Source organism: Sparassis crispa (assembly GCF_003851025.1).
Source record: "Sparassis crispa DNA, contig_000008F, whole genome shotgun sequence".
Classification (NCBI taxonomy): Eukaryota; Fungi; Basidiomycota; class Agaricomycetes; order Polyporales; family Sparassidaceae; genus Sparassis; species Sparassis crispa.
The window spans coordinates 725965-746354 of NW_020939755.1; the positions used below are offsets into that span (position 1 = coordinate 725965).

At 52.9% G+C, this 20390-nt stretch overlaps 6 protein-coding genes across 6 annotated transcripts; 2 read left to right on the forward strand and 4 right to left on the reverse strand.

The window, feature by feature from the left end:
- Positions 1-721: 721 nt before the first annotated feature.
- Positions 722-3919, reverse strand: SCP_0902400 (hypothetical protein; the record flags this gene model as incomplete). Its single annotated transcript, XM_027761473.1, has 7 exons — positions 722-1513; positions 1567-2095; positions 2160-2222; positions 2274-2744; positions 2803-3331; positions 3397-3655; positions 3713-3919. The coding sequence occupies 7 exons, from the start codon at positions 3917-3919 to the stop codon at positions 722-724; spliced, it is 2850 nt and encodes a 949-aa protein (XP_027617274.1).
- A 3104-nt stretch (positions 3920-7023) lies between these two features.
- Positions 7024-10781, reverse strand: SCP_0902410 (hypothetical protein; the record flags this gene model as incomplete). The annotated part of the gene is made up of 14 exons (XM_027761474.1): positions 7024-7196; positions 7259-7663; positions 7716-8060; positions 8128-8299; positions 8352-8567; positions 8624-8773; positions 8822-8925; positions 8994-9099; positions 9157-9375; positions 9424-9792; positions 9859-10197; positions 10260-10571; positions 10623-10702; positions 10751-10781. 14 exons carry the CDS (start codon positions 10779-10781, stop codon positions 7024-7026), a joined length of 3021 nt encoding a protein of 1006 aa, XP_027617275.1.
- A 1246-nt stretch (positions 10782-12027) lies between these two features.
- Positions 12028-15063, reverse strand: SCP_0902420 (hypothetical protein; the record flags this gene model as incomplete). Its single annotated transcript, XM_027761475.1, has 4 exons — positions 12028-13431; positions 13483-14300; positions 14353-14728; positions 14785-15063. The coding sequence occupies 4 exons, from the start codon at positions 15061-15063 to the stop codon at positions 12028-12030; spliced, it is 2877 nt and encodes a 958-aa protein (XP_027617276.1).
- A 216-nt stretch (positions 15064-15279) lies between these two features.
- Positions 15280-15974, forward strand: SCP_0902430 (NADH-ubiquinone oxidoreductase 20.9 kDa subunit; the record flags this gene model as incomplete). The annotated part of the gene is made up of 5 exons (XM_027761476.1): positions 15280-15424; positions 15473-15574; positions 15624-15788; positions 15837-15849; positions 15905-15974. The coding sequence occupies 5 exons, from the start codon at positions 15280-15282 to the stop codon at positions 15972-15974; spliced, it is 495 nt and encodes a 164-aa protein (XP_027617277.1).
- A 187-nt stretch (positions 15975-16161) lies between these two features.
- Positions 16162-17868, reverse strand: SCP_0902440 (Pre-rRNA-processing protein; the record flags this gene model as incomplete). Its single annotated transcript, XM_027761477.1, has 7 exons — positions 16162-16503; positions 16564-16885; positions 16951-17213; positions 17268-17415; positions 17477-17610; positions 17673-17786; positions 17845-17868. 7 exons carry the CDS (start codon positions 17866-17868, stop codon positions 16162-16164), a joined length of 1347 nt encoding a protein of 448 aa, XP_027617278.1.
- A 465-nt stretch (positions 17869-18333) lies between these two features.
- Positions 18334-19989, forward strand: SCP_0902450 (hypothetical protein; the record flags this gene model as incomplete). Its single annotated transcript, XM_027761478.1, has 6 exons — positions 18334-18391; positions 18443-18546; positions 18601-18645; positions 18711-19211; positions 19271-19817; positions 19892-19989. 6 exons carry the CDS (start codon positions 18334-18336, stop codon positions 19987-19989), a joined length of 1353 nt encoding a protein of 450 aa, XP_027617279.1.
- Positions 19990-20390: the final 401 nt, after the last annotated feature.

Consider the following 20390-nt stretch of genomic DNA (forward strand, 5'->3'; position numbering starts at 1 on the left):
GTCGTGAATATCAGCATAGAGAAGTCTTTTTTTGCGCGTGGATGTACTTTTCTGCTGTTTTTGTTGCTTTAGCGGTTTTATGCTTTTTTATTGTGTCGTTTCGTTGTTTTGTAGATGAGGGAGAGAGCCAAGTCGTAGCAATGTGGGTTTTGTAGGTTTCTGTTCGATAGCGCAAGCCAAATAAGGAAGCCGTGGTGTGTTTTGTAGTTTTCTGTTCGATAGCGCAAGCCAAATAAGGAAGCCGTGGTGTGTTTTGTAGTTTTCTGTTCGATAGCGCAAGCCAAATAAGGAAGCCGTGGTGTGTTTTGGGGTTTTCTGTTCGAGTGCGCAAGCCCGGAGAACGAAGTCGTGAGGTGTGTTCTGCGATTTGTAGTTCGAGTGCAAGAGTTGAAGGCGAAGTGGTAGCAATGTGATCGTGCGAGAGCGTAAACCAGATATGTAGCGTAGCGATTGGGGTTTTGTAGATTTCTGTTCGATAGCGCAAATCGGAGACGAAATCGTAGTGATATGGGTTTTGTGATTTTGTGCTTGATGACCAAAACGGGACCAGAGCGCGTGGACACATGACGGTTGGATGTTGCGAACAGCGGTGCAGATGTAGGGATGGGGAAGGGGTTGCAAGACGACGTTGAACGAGAGTTGATTTTGTGTGTTTCAGGAAACGAGATGAAACGAACCAGAAAATGAATGCAAGGGTGGTGTGATTGGAGGAGGAAGCGATCTACCTTCGCCCCCAGCGGGTGAAGAACTTGCGCAAGGATCCGACTTTGAAGAAGCCGGACGAGGTCTCTACTGAGTCCACGGTCCAGTCGGACCATGCAGATCGAAGGCCACCCTGCGAGTCTCCCGAGGAACTAGAGGACATGGATGGTTTCGACGAGTCCCAGCTGACCGGGCAGGCATTGTATTCGTTTGCGAATGGCTCCGTGAACGACTCGTGCAGCGCTGCCTGAGAGGGGAGAGGCGGCGTTGTCACGGTATTTGGAGGCTGTGAGATGTCGGGAGGAGATATAATGACCTTCGGCTTCACAACCGTGGTAGGAGACGGGACAATCTGCGCTGGCTTTGCGACCTTGGCAAGAGATTTGACGTTCTTCGCCGGTTTTGCGACCTTGGCAGGATAATGAACAGCCTTCGACCGCTTCAAGGCCCTGGGAGGAGACGTCACGATCTTGAGCGGCTTCATGACCGCGGGCTCCTGGTACGCCTGGACAACGTAGGCGTACTCGTCGCCCATTGGACAGATCTTCCCGGATGTTGCGTGCGGATCGATCTGCACATTGTCGGTCTTTAACACGACGTCGACCGCGTACGGGGAGCTGTCGTCGCCCTTGAACGCCTGCTTGTATGGGACGTTGGACCGCACGTTGCCCGCGAACGGGGAGCTATCGCTCTTGGACGCCTTCGGGAGTGGGACTTTGGAACGCACGTCGAACTTCCGCGCGCTCCGATACCCATCAGTCGCTTCAGTAACTGGCGATGTCGAGCTCCCAGCCAGGAATTGGGGCGCCCACTGGAACGACGAATGAGGATACAATAACCAGCGTATTGAGAGCAAGGACGTACCGCGGGGTCGTAGATGACGAACTCGCCGGGCTTCTCCTCCACCTTTACCTCCACCTTCAACCGTTCCTTAATGACCTCCGGAACCTCTTCATCATCGATGAACTCGAAAAGTACCTCAGCCCCGGTCCAATCCTCATTGGGGTCGAGGAGCAGACCCTTCCCCTTCTCCTCGAACGGGATCCTGCATGAGACCGAGGTAGCGAACGACGCCATGGACTGAGCATCGTCGTCCCACTGTGCTGGGTGGCCACCTTGGACGGCGGTTAGGGACATGATGGGGGCGTTCTTGATTGCGGGGAGGACATCACGAGCCGCCCCGACGTCCTTCACAATGGGCTGCTCAGCACGGAGCTTGTGCATGACATGAATAAGGGGCATGTGGTCGTCGTCGTCGTCGTCGACCATCGGTGCAGCTGAGACAGAAATCGAGGCAGGAACATCTTCATCGTCATCCAATGCGTCGTTGTCGTAGTTTTCATCATGGTCGTAGTTTTCATCATGGTCGTAAGAAGTATTAGAAAAAAGACGGCTGCAAAAAAACACCCTGAAATTAGAACAAACTTGGCGACATGCGTAATGAGACGAAAAGGCACCCAAGAGTAACAAGATCTTCATCGTCCTCCACGTGGGTTGGAATGGTTTCTGCGACAGGGCTTCTGCGGATGGTATATCAGACACATCAACAAGAAATTTGTGGAGCGACATACATAACCTGAGCCTCTTCAAGAAGGGCAACGATTGCTGCCAAAGGAGAGGAAAGTGTCGTGTTCACTGCGACATCGGAAGAATCGCTCTTCAGAGCAGGGCACACGAACTGGCACGCAACAGGCTGAGTAAGTTCGTCGACGTCCGGAATGGGTACGACCGTGAACTCGGTCTCGCCGGCATTGCCATCGTTGTCCTTGAGAACCAGTTCCTCGAAGGTAGTGTCAGCCGAGGTGTCGACACCGGGATGATGGCTGACCGCGACGTCGCCCAGGAAGGGAACTTCCTCGACCACAATGACAGTTGAAGGGACTGGAACTCCCACAACTCCCGCAATGTCGAAAGAAGGGACAGGGACTTCTTCGACCATCGCAGTGTCGGGCGAAGGCGCAGGGACTTCCTCAACCGCTGCAATGTCGGACGAAGGGACTTCTTCGATCACTACATTGCCTGAAGCGGAGGCAGGAACGAGTCTGCAAGCATCCACTCCCTGTAAGCGAAGATACGAGGGACGAAAGAGAAATCACATACGCCTCGACAACCTGTTTGGTGCAATCTTCGAAGGGCAAAAACGCAGCGGAAACCTCCGCCTTGACTGTGACTGCCTCGGCCATCTTCACCACTTCCTCCACGTCCTCAGCGAGCCCGCCCAAGGTCGGCTTTAACGCGTGCCCGGGCTTCGCCTTCTCCACCTTCTTGGCAGTGGGAAGAAGCGAAGCGCGCCGAGCGAGCTGGAGGGGCGCGACTGTAGCAGGCTTGACAGCCGGTAACTTGAAATTCGAGGGCTTGACGATGGCGAGCTTGACAGTGGCCGGTTTGGCCTTCCTGCCCGGGACCGCCTTCTTCTTGTCGTCGGCGTCGGGGGTCAGGCGGTCGTACTCCCACTCCGGAATGGCGAGGAGGTTCTCCTTCCCGATAGGGCTCTGGGCGAATGCGGGTGGGACGCGTTTCTTCCCTACGGAGGAGGGGGGAGAGGTTCCACCGCTCTTGGTGCCGTTCGCCTTCTGCGTCTTCCCGCGGACGGCGGCGCGCGGAGTCTCAACCTTCGTCACTGCGTCGGCTGCGAGAGAAAAATCACAATGTCAGCCGCGGGAGACGTGGTGTGAGCGGAAGGGAGAACATTACCTGCCGGCGGGTTGTCAGCCGTAGCCTCGTTCTCCAGGACTGCCTTCGCGGAGGGCGACCCAGTCCCCACGACCTTCGCAACGGCTTTCATGCCAGGGGACCCAAAGCCGGTCCCCACGAGCTGTGCAACCGCCTTGTTCTCCACAGCCTTTTTGACTAAGGTAGGAGGAGAAGCGCGGTTCGCAGTCACCTTCGCCAAGGGCGTGCGAGGGGAGATGAGCTTGGCACCGATCGGGAGGCTGTTGGAACGCTTGACAGTCTGCATCAAAGCATTCAGCTTCGGTAGCTGGCACGCTGCATCCACGAAAGCACGCACAGAAGGAGAAGCCAACGCTCCGGGCTTCGAGACTTTGGTACCACCGGTAGCAGCCTTGGCAATGACGGAAGAACGAACGGAGACAGGAGTAGAAGGAGAACGAGTGTGACCACCAGCGGAACCTTTGAGAGCAGCGTCGGGCTTGTTAACGTCCTTAGCGGAAGCACCACGAGCGGGATTAGAAGGGGTCTTGTATATCATAGGCATGATGTCTTGAGGTCGAAAACGTTTGGCGAATAACTTGGGAAGGCTTGAGAGCAAGGAAAACACTAAGAGCGACTGGACTGGGATGTGCACGTACAGTGGGGGGGTTTATATCCTCCTAAGGTGCTCCACTTCGGAGGCTGGTCCAATGTCAGCCTTCCGCCTACGGGTATGAGCCGAAAGTCTGCGATCATGGGGACAAATATAACCAGTCAGCCATAGAAAAGTGAAGTGGAATATCTGCCGTTCTACTTCACTTTTCCATGGCTGACGGTGGATACCCAAAGTCAGAACGCGTTGTGTGTAGTCGAATACTAGTATCCGTTGTTCAGGTACATATATAAAGCTAGAGAAGGATGATGCAAAGGAGAGGAGAGAAAGTGTGGATCCATACCGTACCACGGCTCGAGCGCAAGAGAGATCCCAGCTGCCGGGTTCAACTTGTCGTACGTCGATCAGTGAAAGAACTTGGAGCGATCGACGTTACTAGATCTCATCTGGGGATCCGGAGGAGCCATCTGGTTCCAATGCACTGCCCAGGTAGGTAAGATAGACCTCACTCATGCCCAACCACTCTAAGCGCCGTGACGTGGTTGTGACCCGACAGTTGCCCGAGAGTGATGCTATTGATTTGGGAGCAATAAGTCAAAGTCTGATACCCGATATGGTAATGGATGGTGTGCTTATCAGCCAAATATTTATCTGCTGGATGTTGGCTCTGTTTGGTCGCCGTTCACTTTGGGTTGTTGCCAGCCTAATTTCTCTCCTACGAGGGCGAAATAAAAAAATGTGCTCCCTGGGAATATTCAAGAAGGTATTCATTAACAATCCCCAGGGAACACATTTCTGATAAAGGCTTTGTGGAAAGAGGAATTAGACGAGCAAGCACTTTCGCCCACCATTTTGGTGTAAGCGTGACATTAGACGCCCGACGCGAGTGGTTGGATATGAGTGAGGCCTATCTTAGGTAGGTAGGTAGTCACTGTGACTAGGTAGATGACCGGCATTGGTCCCATTCAGGAACGCCGGGTTGTCGCACCTAGACCTCTGCTATGTACCCGTGCACAGTACACTACAGAAACCTAGGATACAACACATCCAGGACAGAAATCGCTCCGATCAATGCCTACTCATCTACACAGCTCCCAGTGCATCGAAGTTGATTTGGGGGCAAGGGAAAACCCAGTGGAAAAAACCCTGAACTCAGGGAGCTGCTTCAACAAGAGCACTGTCCCACGAAATCCATCAAGGATGCATGAGACTAAGTAGGCTCTGCAGCTGTTGTTATATGTGGAAGAAGCGTATGCTTCGTTGTGTGAAACACTTAGGATGTTGTACGTGGATGTGCAAGATATTCTGCACCATACACAAAAAAGCCAGCGGGACATGGCCACATGTTCACACATCAAGTGTGACACTTCCACACGTAGCAAAGAGCAAGAGCTGCACGTCATGATTTGAAAGAATAATTACAGGTTGCATGAAGAATGCCAGCACAGTCACTATGCATACTTAACCACACTCACCACGATGCCCGATGCACAATGTGCACATGGAGCATAATATGGAAGTGATGCACACTGCTGGACTCTCGAGCTGGGGTATACAGGTAGCGCGACGGCTCGCGGACAAGGGGTCGACAACAGCAATGCGATGGATGAGAATGCTCGCATGCGAAAGAACTGCACACTACGAAGCTTGCCACCTGTATTCGAGTCCGTGTAGGGGTGGTGCGGCATGTGAACATGATACGCAGGCATCCACAGCAAATTGTGGGCATCCACAAGCATTGGTGGGCATCACCACCATTGGTGGGTATCCACCAGAGCAGCGGGTACTGTGTATGGATGCTGTTGAGATACTTCAGCAAACCATAACATCATGTTCTGTAAACACACTTCTCATGTCATGATAGTCCACGGTGTTGTCAGAGTAGCAGAGGACGATATTCGTGAACAACACAAATAGGGGTAAGGTGAGTGACAGGTAGACCACTACCATTGGTCGGCTTCCGCAGTCACAGGCAGGAGCAGTGGGCACTGTGCGTCGACGCTGGTCATAGAGCCGTCGGTAAACACTTCCTCACAGTCTGAGGGCATCCACCATCGGTGGGCATCCACCGCCATCGATGGGCATCCGCACTAAAACGCGGGTAGCAGCGGACACTGTGCGTCGACACTGGACATGGAAGGTACACAACAAATGCATGCCTTAGAAGCAGGCGGGAGTAGTGAGCATCGTGCATCGATGCTGGACATATAGCTGCCATCTGTAAACACTATCCCGCAGTATAAGTAGTCTCCCAAAGGCAGACTGACACTCTGCTTCAACCTTCGTTCCTCAGGATATCCGTGTCTGGCGTCTGCTATCCATAAGGTGGTCCTTATCGGTAGGTTGGGTATTTTCATCTCCGCAAATCACGTGCACACGCGACGTGTCAAAACGCGTTCTCATCTACCCATGCAAGTCTCGCGTTTCTGCCGCATTCTCATAGCTCTCTGGTACACAGGGTGTTCTCCTGTTATGTACTGTCTGTAGACTGGATTTTGGTTTCAGAAAATCTATGCCTGAAGGCCCTCAGAACAGCTAAATCCACTAGTACTGTATTTTAGGTGGGGGATAACAGTATGCTGCACTGTTTACAACCATGGTAGTGGTAGCCAGAGTGACTCCCAATTAGTCTTCTGGATTTCTTCAACAGTCTTATGCTAGAAGGAGGAACAAAATTATTGGGATGTGACAGTGTCCAAGTTCAAGCCAGAACTTTCACATCCCATCCTCAGTAGTCGCTTCTCTTGTTACACTTTGGATGTGCTTCTTTTGCTTGTCTCCTACAGCTTAAAAGGCATGCCATTTGACTGAGATATCTCGAATGTAACAACATCCGCTTCCCTGGAGTATGTAGTATCTGCGCACCGTGAGTAGGGCTCCGATCGTACAGTATACGGTTACGGTCGTAAATTACGTGAGAAATACTGTACGAACCGTACGAATACGGAAAAATTACGGGATCAACCATATACGAAACTAGCGTATCTGCACGTATACGGTTTACGAGCGTATGTACAGTCTCCAGCTTAGTACTAGGAACAGGACAACAGTGCTAACTATAGGAATAGTAGTTGTTCTTCCAAGGCCCGCTTGAGCTGTCGTCTCGCAAGCATTAACTTGTGCTTGACAAGCATGAGCTTCCGGATCGTCACTGGTTTGAGGCTTGCACGCCGTAAGGAGACAGTGTCGCGGCCAGATGAAAACGCACGCTCCACTGCGACAGCAGAACCTACATTTTCAGCGAGTTTAAGCAAACATTCGACTCGCGAAAAGAAAGTGCTAAATATTCACCTGGGATTGTCAGAATATCACGCGCCAATCGCGAGAGACTGGGGTAGAGATCCTGGTGCTCTTTCCACCAGCGCAAAGGGTGAGAGACACGGTTACCAAAGCCGAGATTCTTCAACTTCAAGTACTCGTCAAGTTCTTCCGAGGGTGCCCTATCCACTGGAGGAGCATAAGGAGCAAAAAAATTGAAGTTTGCTGGTGTCTGGTCCTTGCCGCCAATGGAGCTGGACAACGTTGCGGCTGCACCATTTTCACATGAGGATGAATGATAGTGGTTGAGATAGTACGTCTTGAGCTCCGCCTTCGCGTCTTTGATGTGTTTGAGGTACTCGTCGCGACTCTGAGGGTTTGCATCCATAGCTGCTTCGGCTTTGAGACCCTCATAGTTAATTCTTGGATCGAGAACTGCTAGCATAATAATTCAGCAACCGACCTCTACACACAAGTAAACTGGACTTACGGCATGCCCAGATGTAATATGGGCTCTCGTCAAAGTGACTGTGATAATCCGAGAGCTTCTTGTAAGCTCTGAGAAGCCCATCTCGTAGCTGAGGTGGGGAATCAGGCGGCAACTTGCGGAGGGCATTCTTGAGGTGTTCCTGAAGCCCGTGGAAGATTGTGTGCACCGATGACAAGGTAACCTCCTTTGATGATGACATCTGTTCTGTCGCCTGCCGGAACATCAACAGCCATTGACAAACAAGCTTGATCGCTCCCCACTCCAGCTCATCTAGCTCGAGATGACGCAGATCGACTCGCTTGGCTATGAACAACCAGATTTCTTCCTTGTACTCGAGCGCACGACCTGCGAGTGAGATTCACCGATCAGTATGAGTCATGAACTAGCCCAGATCTATACGAGACAGACGTACGGAGCATTTGGTGTGTTGAGGACCAACGTGTCCTGACGTCTAAGATGAGCATCAGCGCCTCTTCAGCCTTGTCAAAAGCATCTTCCAATCTTCGCAATGATAAATTGACTTCATCAAGCCACTGCCGCTTCCGTTGTGGACTTGATCGCACTACACGAACAACTTTGCGAAGCTGATGCAAAAACCTTGTTAGCGGAGGATGAATTGAACGACCCACAACTGACCTTATCGAGTGCCGAGAGGATACGACCGGGTACATCATCGTCAGCGTGCGCATTGTTGCAGTTCACGGAGTCATTTGCCTGTGACAAAAGATTATCCGCCTCGGTTGTCAGAGGCTCTTGAAGCGCTTCCTGGTAGTTATCAGGAGTTGCCTGATATTTGCCGCGAGATTGTTCATGGTTGTTAGTTGACGAGAAGCCGCCAATTGCTTGTAGAAGCTACACAATGTCATTTGTGAGTGTGGAGGTAAGCTACAATGTGCTATAGTACTTACTTCTAGGGCAGCTAAATGGATCGTGTGTGGTACACATCTCATTTGTGCGTGGGAAGCGTGGAAGGGGATGTTCTCAGCCTTGAAGCAACGTTCAAGTGCTTCCACCATTGTATCGTTATTTGATGCATTGTCAGCAACCACGGCTTGAATCTGAGTTGATCATCAGGAACTGACTGAGAGTGTAGCCAGTCCACTTACCCGACCTTTAAGTCCGTAGAGCTCTATGGTTTGCCAGACGGCCTCGGCGAGATTTTCACCGGAGTGTTCCCCAATGATCTCTCGAAAGTCTATCATGACCTCCTCTGAGTTAAGCGTGCATGCCATTAGTTGAGAGCATCAAACAACAACAAATTACTGAATATGACATTACCTATGTCCCAAGATTCCGTCACAAAAGTGAGGATAATACACATGAAAGCCCATTGATTGCTGGAAGTCCAGCAGTCAAGGGCCAAGGTAAATTTCCCCTCCACAGCCTTGCCAGAGTACTTCAATGTCAGGCAGAGGACTAGAAGATGATCTGGATCACGTACCGAGAGCATTGCTTTAATGTCTGAGATAACGTTATCCCCCATCTCCATGATACGCTTCTTGATTGTGTCTCCACACGGCACCTTGAGGTGATCACCAACGCGGCTTGCGTACTGCACCATACGAACATATTCGGGCGCTTCGACAGCATCAAACGGTTGGTCACATGCTGCGACCCACTCTGAGACAAGACGCTCCCACGTTGCTTGGTCAAATGGCTCCTAATCTGGGTTGAGAATTAGGTCCATACGATGCAACCTGTCACATACCGCGAGTCGATTGGAGTCACCGGTAGCAGTCGCGGCCTGTGATACCTCGTCCGGCTGGTCAACATTATAGCCAAGACTCTGCAATGGCATTTCAGCACGTGCGACCAAGATCTCTTGCGCTGTTGGCTTCTGCCCAAGTGCACGCTTCTTCTCAAGAATCTGGTATAGCTTGTACATGCTTTCATCAGCAGCCTTCAGGTGATTCTTCAGTCCAGTCGTTGAGCCGTTCATACCCTCCGAAATCCTCAGCACTTTGTTGTGACCGTGCAGACACATATATAGCTTGTCAGCTGGCTTCCAATTCGGAAAGTGAAGCTTATGGTTCTCTTTGATCTCTCGGTAGAACATGTAAATCGGTGACGGAGGTTTCTGAACATGGAATGAGCCAACAGCAATCAGTTAATGATCACAAAGGCTCCTTCACAATGTGCACACCTTGGTCTTCCTTTGCTTTCCATTACAGTTGCGTACTTGGTCTTCATTCACTGTGGATGACGATGCAACATTTGGGTTATCATGTGCAGATGACACATGGATGGACGATGAGGTTTGTGCAAGTGTGTGCGACACCGATGCGAGTGGTCCATCCACGACAGGAGCTGTGTCCGTGCGTGCCCGTTTCGACTTTGAAGAGCTCTTCCGACTAGTGGAATCCTTCATCTTCCTCTTTCGTTTCCGGGCAGGTAAGTGTTGATTGATGACGTCTTGTGCTTGCTGTGCAGCGCGGCGTTCGTGTTTCTTCGAAGTCGTCATGCGGGGCAGGTTGAAAGCAACCTGACAAATGTAATCATGCATGCTGGTCAGAGACATCCAATGAGGATGGTAAACGGACAAACTTCATCATTACTGATTATCCCGGAAACATCCTCATCATCACTCTCCTCTTCGTCGGATCCCGTGAACTCAGAGCCCTCAAGGTCAGAGTCGGTATCGTGATGACGGAGGAGTTCACTGTAACGATTAGAATCTGCCGATGGCACTGAGTGTGCAACACTGCTGGAAGCTCCACCGGTGGCTGTTGCCCTGTTCAATGGTGACCTTGCATGGCGGGGAATAGTCGTCCAAGATCCATGGTCGGGTGCATATGGTTGGCCTCCGGAAAGCGTTAGCAGTGCATCGGCAGCATGAGATGCTGGAGCTGAGCTACACTGTGGAGGTCGATCAGCCTCGAATGAAGTGGCATCATCGAGGAATCTCACTGCAGGGGCTTGAGGATTAGTCACTGGATATGGAGGAAAGCCAGTGAACAAAGCCGTCCTCAGGTTGTAACTCCTGCCATCTGTAAAGGCTTCAGCACAGACATGCAGTCAATGAGAATATGGCCCACCATTTGCACCGGGGTGAGAGGAGCCACTCATGGTTAAGAAAGGGTGAGCGCAAGTCGGGGAAGAGACTCATTGACCATTATATGTTTCAGCACTCGTACGAATTGGTACCTGAGACACGGTCGGAGGACCTGGCAACACTCCCGCGAACTCCGTCATGCAATCCAATGGGTGGCGAACATGCCACAAATAGTCAAGAAATCCACCGGTTGGAAAGTGGTGCAATCATACTGTCAAACATTTCGGAGTCCTCCTACTCAGCTGTAAAGTTGGGCACTCTCATTAGCCACTCTACTCACTGCAGCATGCATTGGATCTTCAGCAAATTTGCACATCAGAGAGCGGACATACAGTGTCAGCGCGTGCCGGCTCCGTGAGGATTAAAATCGTGAAATTGCCACGTTGTACGATAAATGGATACACAACAAATGAACTCCTCATTCGAAGGCTACGCACCATGCACAGTTGTTGAGTGAATGTTGAGCTCTGAGCTGCTGCATCGGCTTGAACGTGGCCCGTATATACGAGCGCATCGCGTACGTATACTGAAACGATACTGGTCAGCCCGTATCGTATGCGTATCGTAATCGGGTATTGCCGGCCGTATACTATACGGCTCGTATCTGTTTACGTACTGGTCGTATTCGTACTGTACGGTACGATTCGGAGCCCTAACCGTGAGCTTGCGGCGAGCGCTTGTTCTCTTATTTCCAGCTCCGACTCATTCTCTTGCAGGCGAGTTGATCGGTCACGCAATTCCTTCCCTGCAAGTCCAAGCTCCGAACGAAATTGGGGACCTACCGATAAGCCCCCCGCGTTAAAAACTAGACTAAGTATAAGGGCATCGACCGCGATTAGTGGGCATCCGCGCGAAAAGGTGGTCAGCAGCGGACGCTGTGCGTCGACGCTGGACATGGAGCCATCTTCCGCAAACATGTTATATACGTTGCTCTCTGGACTGGATGCCAAGGGGTGCGGCCGGTGAGTCCCAATGCGCGAACAACGTAGATGAAGGCACAAATTTTACACCCTCTCACGCCCTTTCATTCAGGGGCAAGCATCTCCAGCGCCAACTTTACAGACAGAAGAGCTCGCGATGATGAACGTGCAATTGCACGCCCCTTGTACCCCATTTGTATACACAACGCGGCACAGGACAGATCCCTGTAAAGTAAAGCAAAAAACTGAGATACGAAGATAAACATTCACACAGAAAAGCGAAATATAAAACGAAAAATATAACAAAGAAGCCAGCAATTTCACTACTACCCAAACGAAATTAACGCGGCGTATCACACGCTATACACTTCGTCGCTCCGCCCGTATTATTCACCATGCACAGCGAGCACGCCCAGCTTCCTGCCGCAGGCTTGGGTGGGGGTTTTAAGCCCGCTGCGGTCCAGTTAAATCCAACTATCGGCTCGACCTTAGGCGAGGTGCGAGATGTGAATTCGAATGCGGGGGCGGATGGGACATCAACGGACATCGCCCGTCTGCGAGCCAGCGGTTTCGATAAGCTGGGACCTACTTGTCTGCCGGGAAAGGTGTACGGTGGAAACTCGTGGACTTCCATCGCCGTGCTCCGAGCGTCGACCGCCATGCTAGGCTTCACAGGCTTGAACGAAGAAATGGCGGACGTCGAAGGGAAGGCCGGGGCGCCGAAGGAGCTCGCTTCACGTGTCAGAAACGGAGAGAATGCGGGCGCTGTAGAGGAGGATGAACTGCGCGTTCCAAACGGAGAGGACTCAGGCACTTTAAACGAGGAGAGCTTAGGCGCCCCGAATGAGAAAGGTCCTGGAGCTGTAGATGAGGAAGCTACGGGGGGTGAAAATGAGGAGGTTCCGGGCCCTGCGAATGAGGAAGAACTGGGCGCTGCAAACGAGGAGGAACTAGTCGTCCCAAACGGGGACGAACCAGCCGCTGCGAGGGCAGAGTTCCCGGGTTTGGCGGACAAGGGGAGCCCGGATTTCCCAAACGAGGATGATCCAGGCGTTGCATATGAGGAGAACCCTGATACCCCGAACGAGGACGAGGGAGCGGTAAGTGCTGGCGGTGGGACACGGTCGACACCCGCATTCCCCGGCTCCTCCTTGTCCTGGGTGATCTTCTCCACTTCCTCGACCTCCTGTTCCCTTTCTGCTTGGATAACATAGCGGAGCTTCGATGGCGCTTTCGGTGCGGACGACTTGATGTTGCCGAACATCGAGCGCGCGGCTGTGGGTAGTAATCCTACGCCCACGCTACTACTGCCGGCGCCACTCGCATACATGGGACTCGCAGTGCTCGAGGAGGCACTGCGGCTGCTAGGTTCGACGACCTCCGACGGGTGCATGAATATCGGTGGCGGGCCTGGGCGTTGCGCGGTTGGTATGTCGACATCGTCGACCTCCTCGATCGTAACGGGCGGAGGGGCAGCACGCCCGTTCGTGGACGCCCCGTTGGTCCGCTGCTTCTTCGGAGGTGAAGGGGGTGCATCTTCGTCCTCGACTTCCTCGACGACTGTCTGATATGGGCGCTTAGCGTTCGCAAGGGAGGCGCCGTTAGCGCCTCTAGATGACTGAGTTTCGAGAACTTCGGGTCGGCGCATCTCACTAGGAGCAGTGAAAGTGGACGCTGATGTGACAGTAGAAGCTTGTGACTTGGCACTCTTGAGGTTGGGCGGTGGTCGCGAGCGCTTATAGCCCTGAATCGAGCGTCAATCTCATGCATACCCACAAAAGCGACCAGGCTTTACCTTGGGCACAGTAGCCTCAATGATAGCCTGTTGACTCAATTGGGATTCTTTTTTCTCTAATGGTGGCTTCGCGTTTGACGTTGACGCCGCGGACGGTGGAGCGGTAGCAGCAGCCTTCGCTTTTCTGGTCGGCTGTTTCTGAGGAAGCGGTCGCATTGGTGTGAAGCTTGCAGCCTGATACGGATTCACCAGATCGGGCTTCTTCGGCGGCGTCACCTCTTTGATCAACTCTGTCATGAAACTTGCTGCGCGTGTCGGTTTCGAGGTGGGCCGCGGCTGGGGCGGAGACGGGGGTGACCCGTTCCACGTCTGGCGAAGTGGAGAGGGCCGCGCGGGAGTGGTGGGTTTCACTGGAGTGTTTAGACGTGGTGCAGGGCGGGTGCGTGCAGTACCATTTGGTTGAACAAACGGATAGGCGGATGCAGATGTGGACGTGGAGATGGATGCGCCATTGGCAAATGGCGCAGACGGCCCTGCTGCGCCATTGAGAGGCATCGATGTGGATACTGGGACGCGCTGAGGTGACGACGTTGCAGCATCCTGGCCGACACGCCGCCGCTTCGTGTCTGTCTTAAACTTCTCAGGCGTGATCGTCATCGTTGGTGCTGATCGAGATGGGCCGAACGCGGGCGAGTGGTAGCGGTTGCGTGGGCGGGCTGTGCCGCCACCTTGCAATCGATACATGCCATTCGGATTTTTCGTCAGTACCTTTTGTCCGCTTGGAGCGGTGCCGGGGCTGGTGAAGTCAAGTATGGGTGTGTCACCTCGTCCCGGGGAGGAGGGGCTCTCAGAGAATCGGAATGGTTCGGGCTTCGGTCCTACACCTGCTGGTCAGCACGTGAACTGTTACACAGCGTTAATACTACGCACCAGAGGCAGGTTGTGCACCTTCCACGCTGTTGTTCAGTAAAGAGACTATTCCCGCAAGTTCAACTGCGTTCAGCGGCTTGCCACCCTTCTCAGTCAGGAAAGCTTGGACAGTAGCCAAATTTTCTGCCGTAGTGCGTGGTTCGTCGGCGGGTGGCAATGTGGGTGGGACACTCGAAGCATCCGTATCCATTGGCGCGTCCGCAGGCGATATGGTTTCAGAGTTGGCAGAAGGGGCAGGGGCAGGGGCAGGGGTAGCGGCAGGGGCGGGTGCTATTTCTGGGTCTGGTTCTGGTGCTGGTGTCGGTGCAGGATCAATGTGCGTCTCCATCGCTTCCTGTTCGTCTGCGTGCGTTCGCGCCATTACACCATTAGCCAGCTGAAATACGCGCGTCTTGTAAATAAATGGTCACACAAATCATCAGAAACGCGTACTTGGTTCCCTCTTTCCGCGAGGTTTCTTGCAGCGTCGGAGTCGGAGGCCACAGTAGCTTTCGGCTCCGGCCGTGATGCAAATGGATTCAAAAAGCCTAGTAGGCCAGTGAGGCTCCATTTCTTTGAGAGAGGAACGCGCTCTTCAGTAGGTGCAGGTGCAGTCACTGTGGTATGGTCAGGTTTCGGTGCACCCTTGTTGCGAGAATATGGAGAAGAGTTGTTGGTTCGTGTCTGTCGCCGAGAGGCAGTTAGGTCGAGACGTCTTGCGCTCGTGCTCATCGTCGTCGATGTTGCCCGTCAATAGCTGGGAGTCGGGGACTAGTGGGGGAGGTGGGCAGCAGTCAGCTCGATGAAAGTGAGGCGGCTCAACGAGGCGGCGCCTGCAGCAGCGCGTTCTGAGCCTGCCCTAAAGTAGTCACGCGTTGTCGGTTCGTTAGGCGCCGGCGAGCAACACCGCGTCGTCCTAATTAGTCGTCGCACCCATCACCGACGACCATGCCGGAGAAAGTTGTCCAGACACCTTATCCCCTCATCGACGCAGACCCTCATGCGTCTCGCGTGCTCCGCTACTTTCGCGCCACAGACTATGGCGTCTGGGCCGCCGCGACGGCTGCATTCCCGGCTGCTCTCTACTTCTGGGGTATGTAGTTTATAATTGCAGAGAACGGTGACGATAACGATTCTGCAGACGTGGCAGACCCCTCGAAGGTCAAACTTCGGACACACTTGCGCCTTGGCGGTATGCTCGGCTTCATCGGCGGATTTCTCCTGGCGTACCAACGATCGAGCTGTAAGGCCTGAATATACCCTGTCAGACTGAAATTCATACATCTCGTTAGTCCGTTTCTGGGGCTGGTCTGAGAACAAGCGTGAGGAAGAGTTGGACCGTGTAGAGCTGACGGAGCGTGCTGCGAAGGGTCTTCCTCTGTATGGCGAGTCGAATCAGCCGGAGTGGGTCCAGGGTGCTGCGTACAGGAACTCTGCATTCTCGCAGCTGAAGTTCCGTGAGTATGGTTTACTCTGTTGGTATTTGTCGTTGACAATTATAACAGAGGCTTTCCCGATGTATGATTTCACGCTCGTGATCCTGTCGGCTGACCGCTAATTTCTACCTCCTCAGGTTCAACCTTGTCAACCACCAGCACCATGGTACGGACCCGGAGAAATACAAGCCCAAGAACGAGTCGTAATAGGGAATATAGTAACTGCGTACATTTTCCCGATTTCTGATACAAACCAGACATTTGAAAGGCTGGAGCAGCGTCTCATGCAAGCTCGCCAAGCTCGCCCACTTGTGTGCTTTGAGCAAATCAGAACAGCGGTCCAACAGTGCAAATAAACACCAATGTAGATACAGATAGATCGAGGGCTTGAGCATCATGTTCGTCCTCTTTTGCGCCTCCGCCCACTGTCTTCTTCCATTTGCACGTCCTGGTTTTGTTGCGCATCCGCTTGTGATACTGCTTTCGCTTTCTCCTTCTCCTTCGACTCCTCAATCATCTGCCGTACGACCGTCTCCCAAATGACGTCGTTCACTCCCTTCGCCTTACCGAGCTGCTCACGCAGTTTCACAACTTCGTCTTCAAGTTCGTTGACACGAGATTGCAGCGACACGCCAGTAGGCTCTACGCCACCACCTGTAATGGAAGACTGCACGAAGAACGCGTGGTCTCGGAGCAGTTCCTCCCTCGGGCACTCGAAAAATGCTTCGGTTTTCGTCTACGATCATGAGGCAACAAATCAGTCGAGGCTATGAAAACTGAAAAATGATCGACTCACTGAACTCTGTATAGGCAAGATTATGCCGACCTCATGGGCCTCTCTGGCTTTTGCATCGCGCATGCGTTGAAAAGGTGCAACTGTGCGCACAGGCACGCTATCCCGCGCCTCCCCACCTGCGGCCATGCTCAAACTTATATGGCCAATAAGATCTGACGGCCGGATGAGCGTCGCGAGGTGGGTGATGACAAGCCCCTTATGCGTTGACAGCGTGCGGAGTAGTTGATGCGACGTCACGTCGTAGATGTGGATGAGCCCCGTTGCAGTGCCCGCGAGTAGGAGCGACGATGTAATAGATAGCGAAAGCGTCGTCACCGGTTGTCTGGCCAGCGTATTATTGTGTGATCTCAGGGTGAGATCAAGGCGGGGAACGAACACGAAGCTTACCCGACTGAAATGAGCCGCTTTCTCGCAGTGTGCTGGTCTTCGTCGTCGATACGAATCACGTCGGTCACCCCAGCACCCCCTACGGCCTCCACGGCCGCGTGATCGAATTCGTCCACGCGCTGGCGGAAGAGGTTGACTTGGTGTATTGAACCGTCGGCCGACGCAGCCAAGAAGAGGCGTTCTGTCGCATCCCATGCGAGACATGATATAGGTTGCGGGAAGTCGAACGTCGTGAGGAGCGATTTCGATGAAAGATCCCAGAGCTAGCAGACGGTCGTTGCTTAGCTATAATGTGAGTCGTGTAATTGTGCCCTCACCTTCACAGAATGGTCGGCAGATGCTGTCAGGACACGGCATGACGGAAAGAGGCCAACCCCACAGACAACGTCTGTCACAGGGAGTGTATGGTCTGTAAGAGAGCAATAGGGAGTTGGGAGCTCGTTCTGTAGATCTTCATCCAATAATCTGTAACAACAGACAAGACGTCAAGTGGGTTGTACGGCAGACTAGTGGAGACTGAGTTGACCTGGACACGGACCAGACGCTTACACCAGAGTCTTTGCTGCCCGATAGTAGGGCAGAGCCGTCGTGCGTAAATCGGAGGACGGTCACCTGGCGATAGTGGGCATCCCACGCGTTGTACATGACGCCGGAAGCAATCTACTACATGAATGCAAATTGTCACTCAGAGGTGCATGGGGGTAGGAAATGGCAATACGAGCCTCCCAGAAATACATTCGCCCTTGCGACGTGCCGCCTGCGCAATAATCGCCCTTGGGATCCACGGCTATGCTCGAGAGCTTTTCTGGCAGGACAATCTTCAGTGCTAGTTGATCCTGTGCCGTTCCATCATATGAACGACTGTGTCTAGAAGGAGACGAGAATATTACACACTTTCTGAAAATTGTAAACGTTCATGATCGATTTGTCCGGCTGAGCCGCGATTATGAAACCACCCTGACCATTTCTTGTGTGCACAACGGCCGTGCAATGGCTGTCTGCCGAGGTTTGTTTGAACGAGGCTAGAGGAGTACCTGTTTGGATGTCATGCAGAGATATCGTACCCGGACCCGGATTAGAGGAAGATGGTGCGGTAGCACAGAGAATACATTCATGGAATTGCATCTCACAATTCCGCTGATCCTTGATGTGTTGAAAACGGTCAGAGAGACCCACGCAAGCTTCGCGGACAAACACACTTTGAGGAAACTTTGACACACGAAAATCAATATATGTCCACGTGACCGTCACGGCATAATCATCGAGGCATGCACTTTCGATGAGGTTCCTCCAAGGTTCCTCACAGCCCCCATTACCTTCACTGCTCACTGTGACCTTCCCTGACCTTTACACTCCCCACCAGAGTGCTTTGCATCCTCTATAATGTCCATGAACTTGTACGAAATTCTCGGCCTCGACAAGAACGTCTCACCTGAAGACAGTATGCATGCGCCTATATAGTGGCTGTGGTGATACTGAGCTGCCTGAGCAGTTAGAAAAGCATACAAGCGGAGAGCTTTGCAGACACATCCCGACAGGCTTCCGCCGAATGTCACACCAGCGGATAAAAGCAACGCAGAAGAACAATTTCGACTGGTATGTGAGTTGTGAATGCAGCGATGACCCCAGCGGTCCTCACGTTAGCTTTAGGTTAACAATGCATACGAAGTACTGAATGACCCTCAGAACCGAGAGGTATGTTTCATTTTTCTATGCAATCTCACAACTTTGCCAACACTTGTGCTCCGTAAACTCTGCAGCTGTATGATAAATATGGTGTCTGGCCTCCGCCCAGCGTCACGCTAGACCCACCCCGTCACCGCAGCACAACGTCTGAGCAATGGAGACCGGATCCAAATGCCTCCTTCTCTCCTTTCGGTTTTGGTTCACAGCGCCCCGCCTTCGGCTTTACCGGCTCGCACCCACGATTCGCCTTTACCGACCCCTTCGAGTTATTTGACTCCCTATTAGGCGATATGCGGGGTCACTTTGATGATTCTCCATTCCCGAATCACTTCCCTATGCGCTCTATGTTTGATGCTCCCTTTGGCCGATCTGCCTCGTTCGGGTCTCCCTTCGAAAGCATGTTCGGCGGACCATTGTTCTCCCAGCCTACGGATATAAATATGCTCCCGGGCGTCTCGTCGTACAACTCCGTTTCACAGGCAATGGGGGGGAACGGCAGGTGGGTCTCGCAGAGCAAGATGACTCGCAACATCAATGGCCGTACCGAGACTATCCACAAGCGCCGCGATCCAGAGGTGAGTTCCACGCCGACCTGACTCGAAAATGTCGTCGGTGCTGATATCATCTGGCATAGGGCAACGAGCACATAACATATTCGTCACCAGAGGGTGAACGGTACACGATCAATGGGGTTGAGCAGCCGCCGCGTGCAGACCATGCAATCAGGTCTGCGACTGCACCAGCTACTATACAGAATGGCGGAGCTCCGCAGGTGATTTCCGCTGGCCCCCAGCCGCAAGCAAATTATTATGCACCTCAGCGACCCCAACCGATCCCGGTATATGCACCTCCACCACCGCAGCCTGTTCCTGCATATAGCCCTCCTCAGGCGAACCGCGGTGCATACTCGTACCCTGCTGACCCTCGCATGTCCGTCGGCCAATCTCGCGCTCCCCCGGCGCCTGTGATTCCTGCGCCAGCACCGCGAGCTTCATATGACGACCGACCGGAGAAGCACCATAGCTACTTACACCATGACGGGAGTGAACACAGTCATCACAGCAATGAGCCTTACCGCGACGCCAGCCGCCACACCAGTCGCGAATACCGCGACGAGGGCCGTCATAGCCAGCGATACCACGACGATGATCGCCGCAGTCGCGCACCGGGAACCAGTTACGGTGAGTTAGCTGCTTCCTCTGCGTTTCCCGCTGTTACTCCCTTGATGGGCAAGCTAACAGGCTCTGCCGTTAAGGGCACGAGGTTCCCGCCCCCGTTTACCCCGGAGACCGAGAGCGCGAGCGCGAGCCACGGCAGGAAAAAGACGAGAAGAAGTCGCGCGGAGGATGGTGAGCTCTGACTCCACGCAGGTACCATGTTGGTATTGCGTGCATCACGAAGTGCGCTGTTCTGACTTTTGATCTCTGCACGTCACCGTTTCGCTGATGGCAGGCTCCGTGGCCTCAGACGGGTTCTAAAAGGTTCATTTCGACGCCACCATGTGGACTAGAGTGTCCCCATCTCTGATTTCACATATCCACATGCAATTTTTTTCAATCTTATCGTATGATTTTCGCAATTTGGAGTTGTAGCTCGCATCCCGCATGCATATGTACTGTGCCTCACTGTATCCAACATTCATATTACACCCGAAGTTGAAATATGTCATCCTACGTGGTTACACAACATTAGACCGGGAGAATTTTCGTGTTCGAGAACTTTAACCTGTAAGGCTTTATGGTCGACGCGCTGGC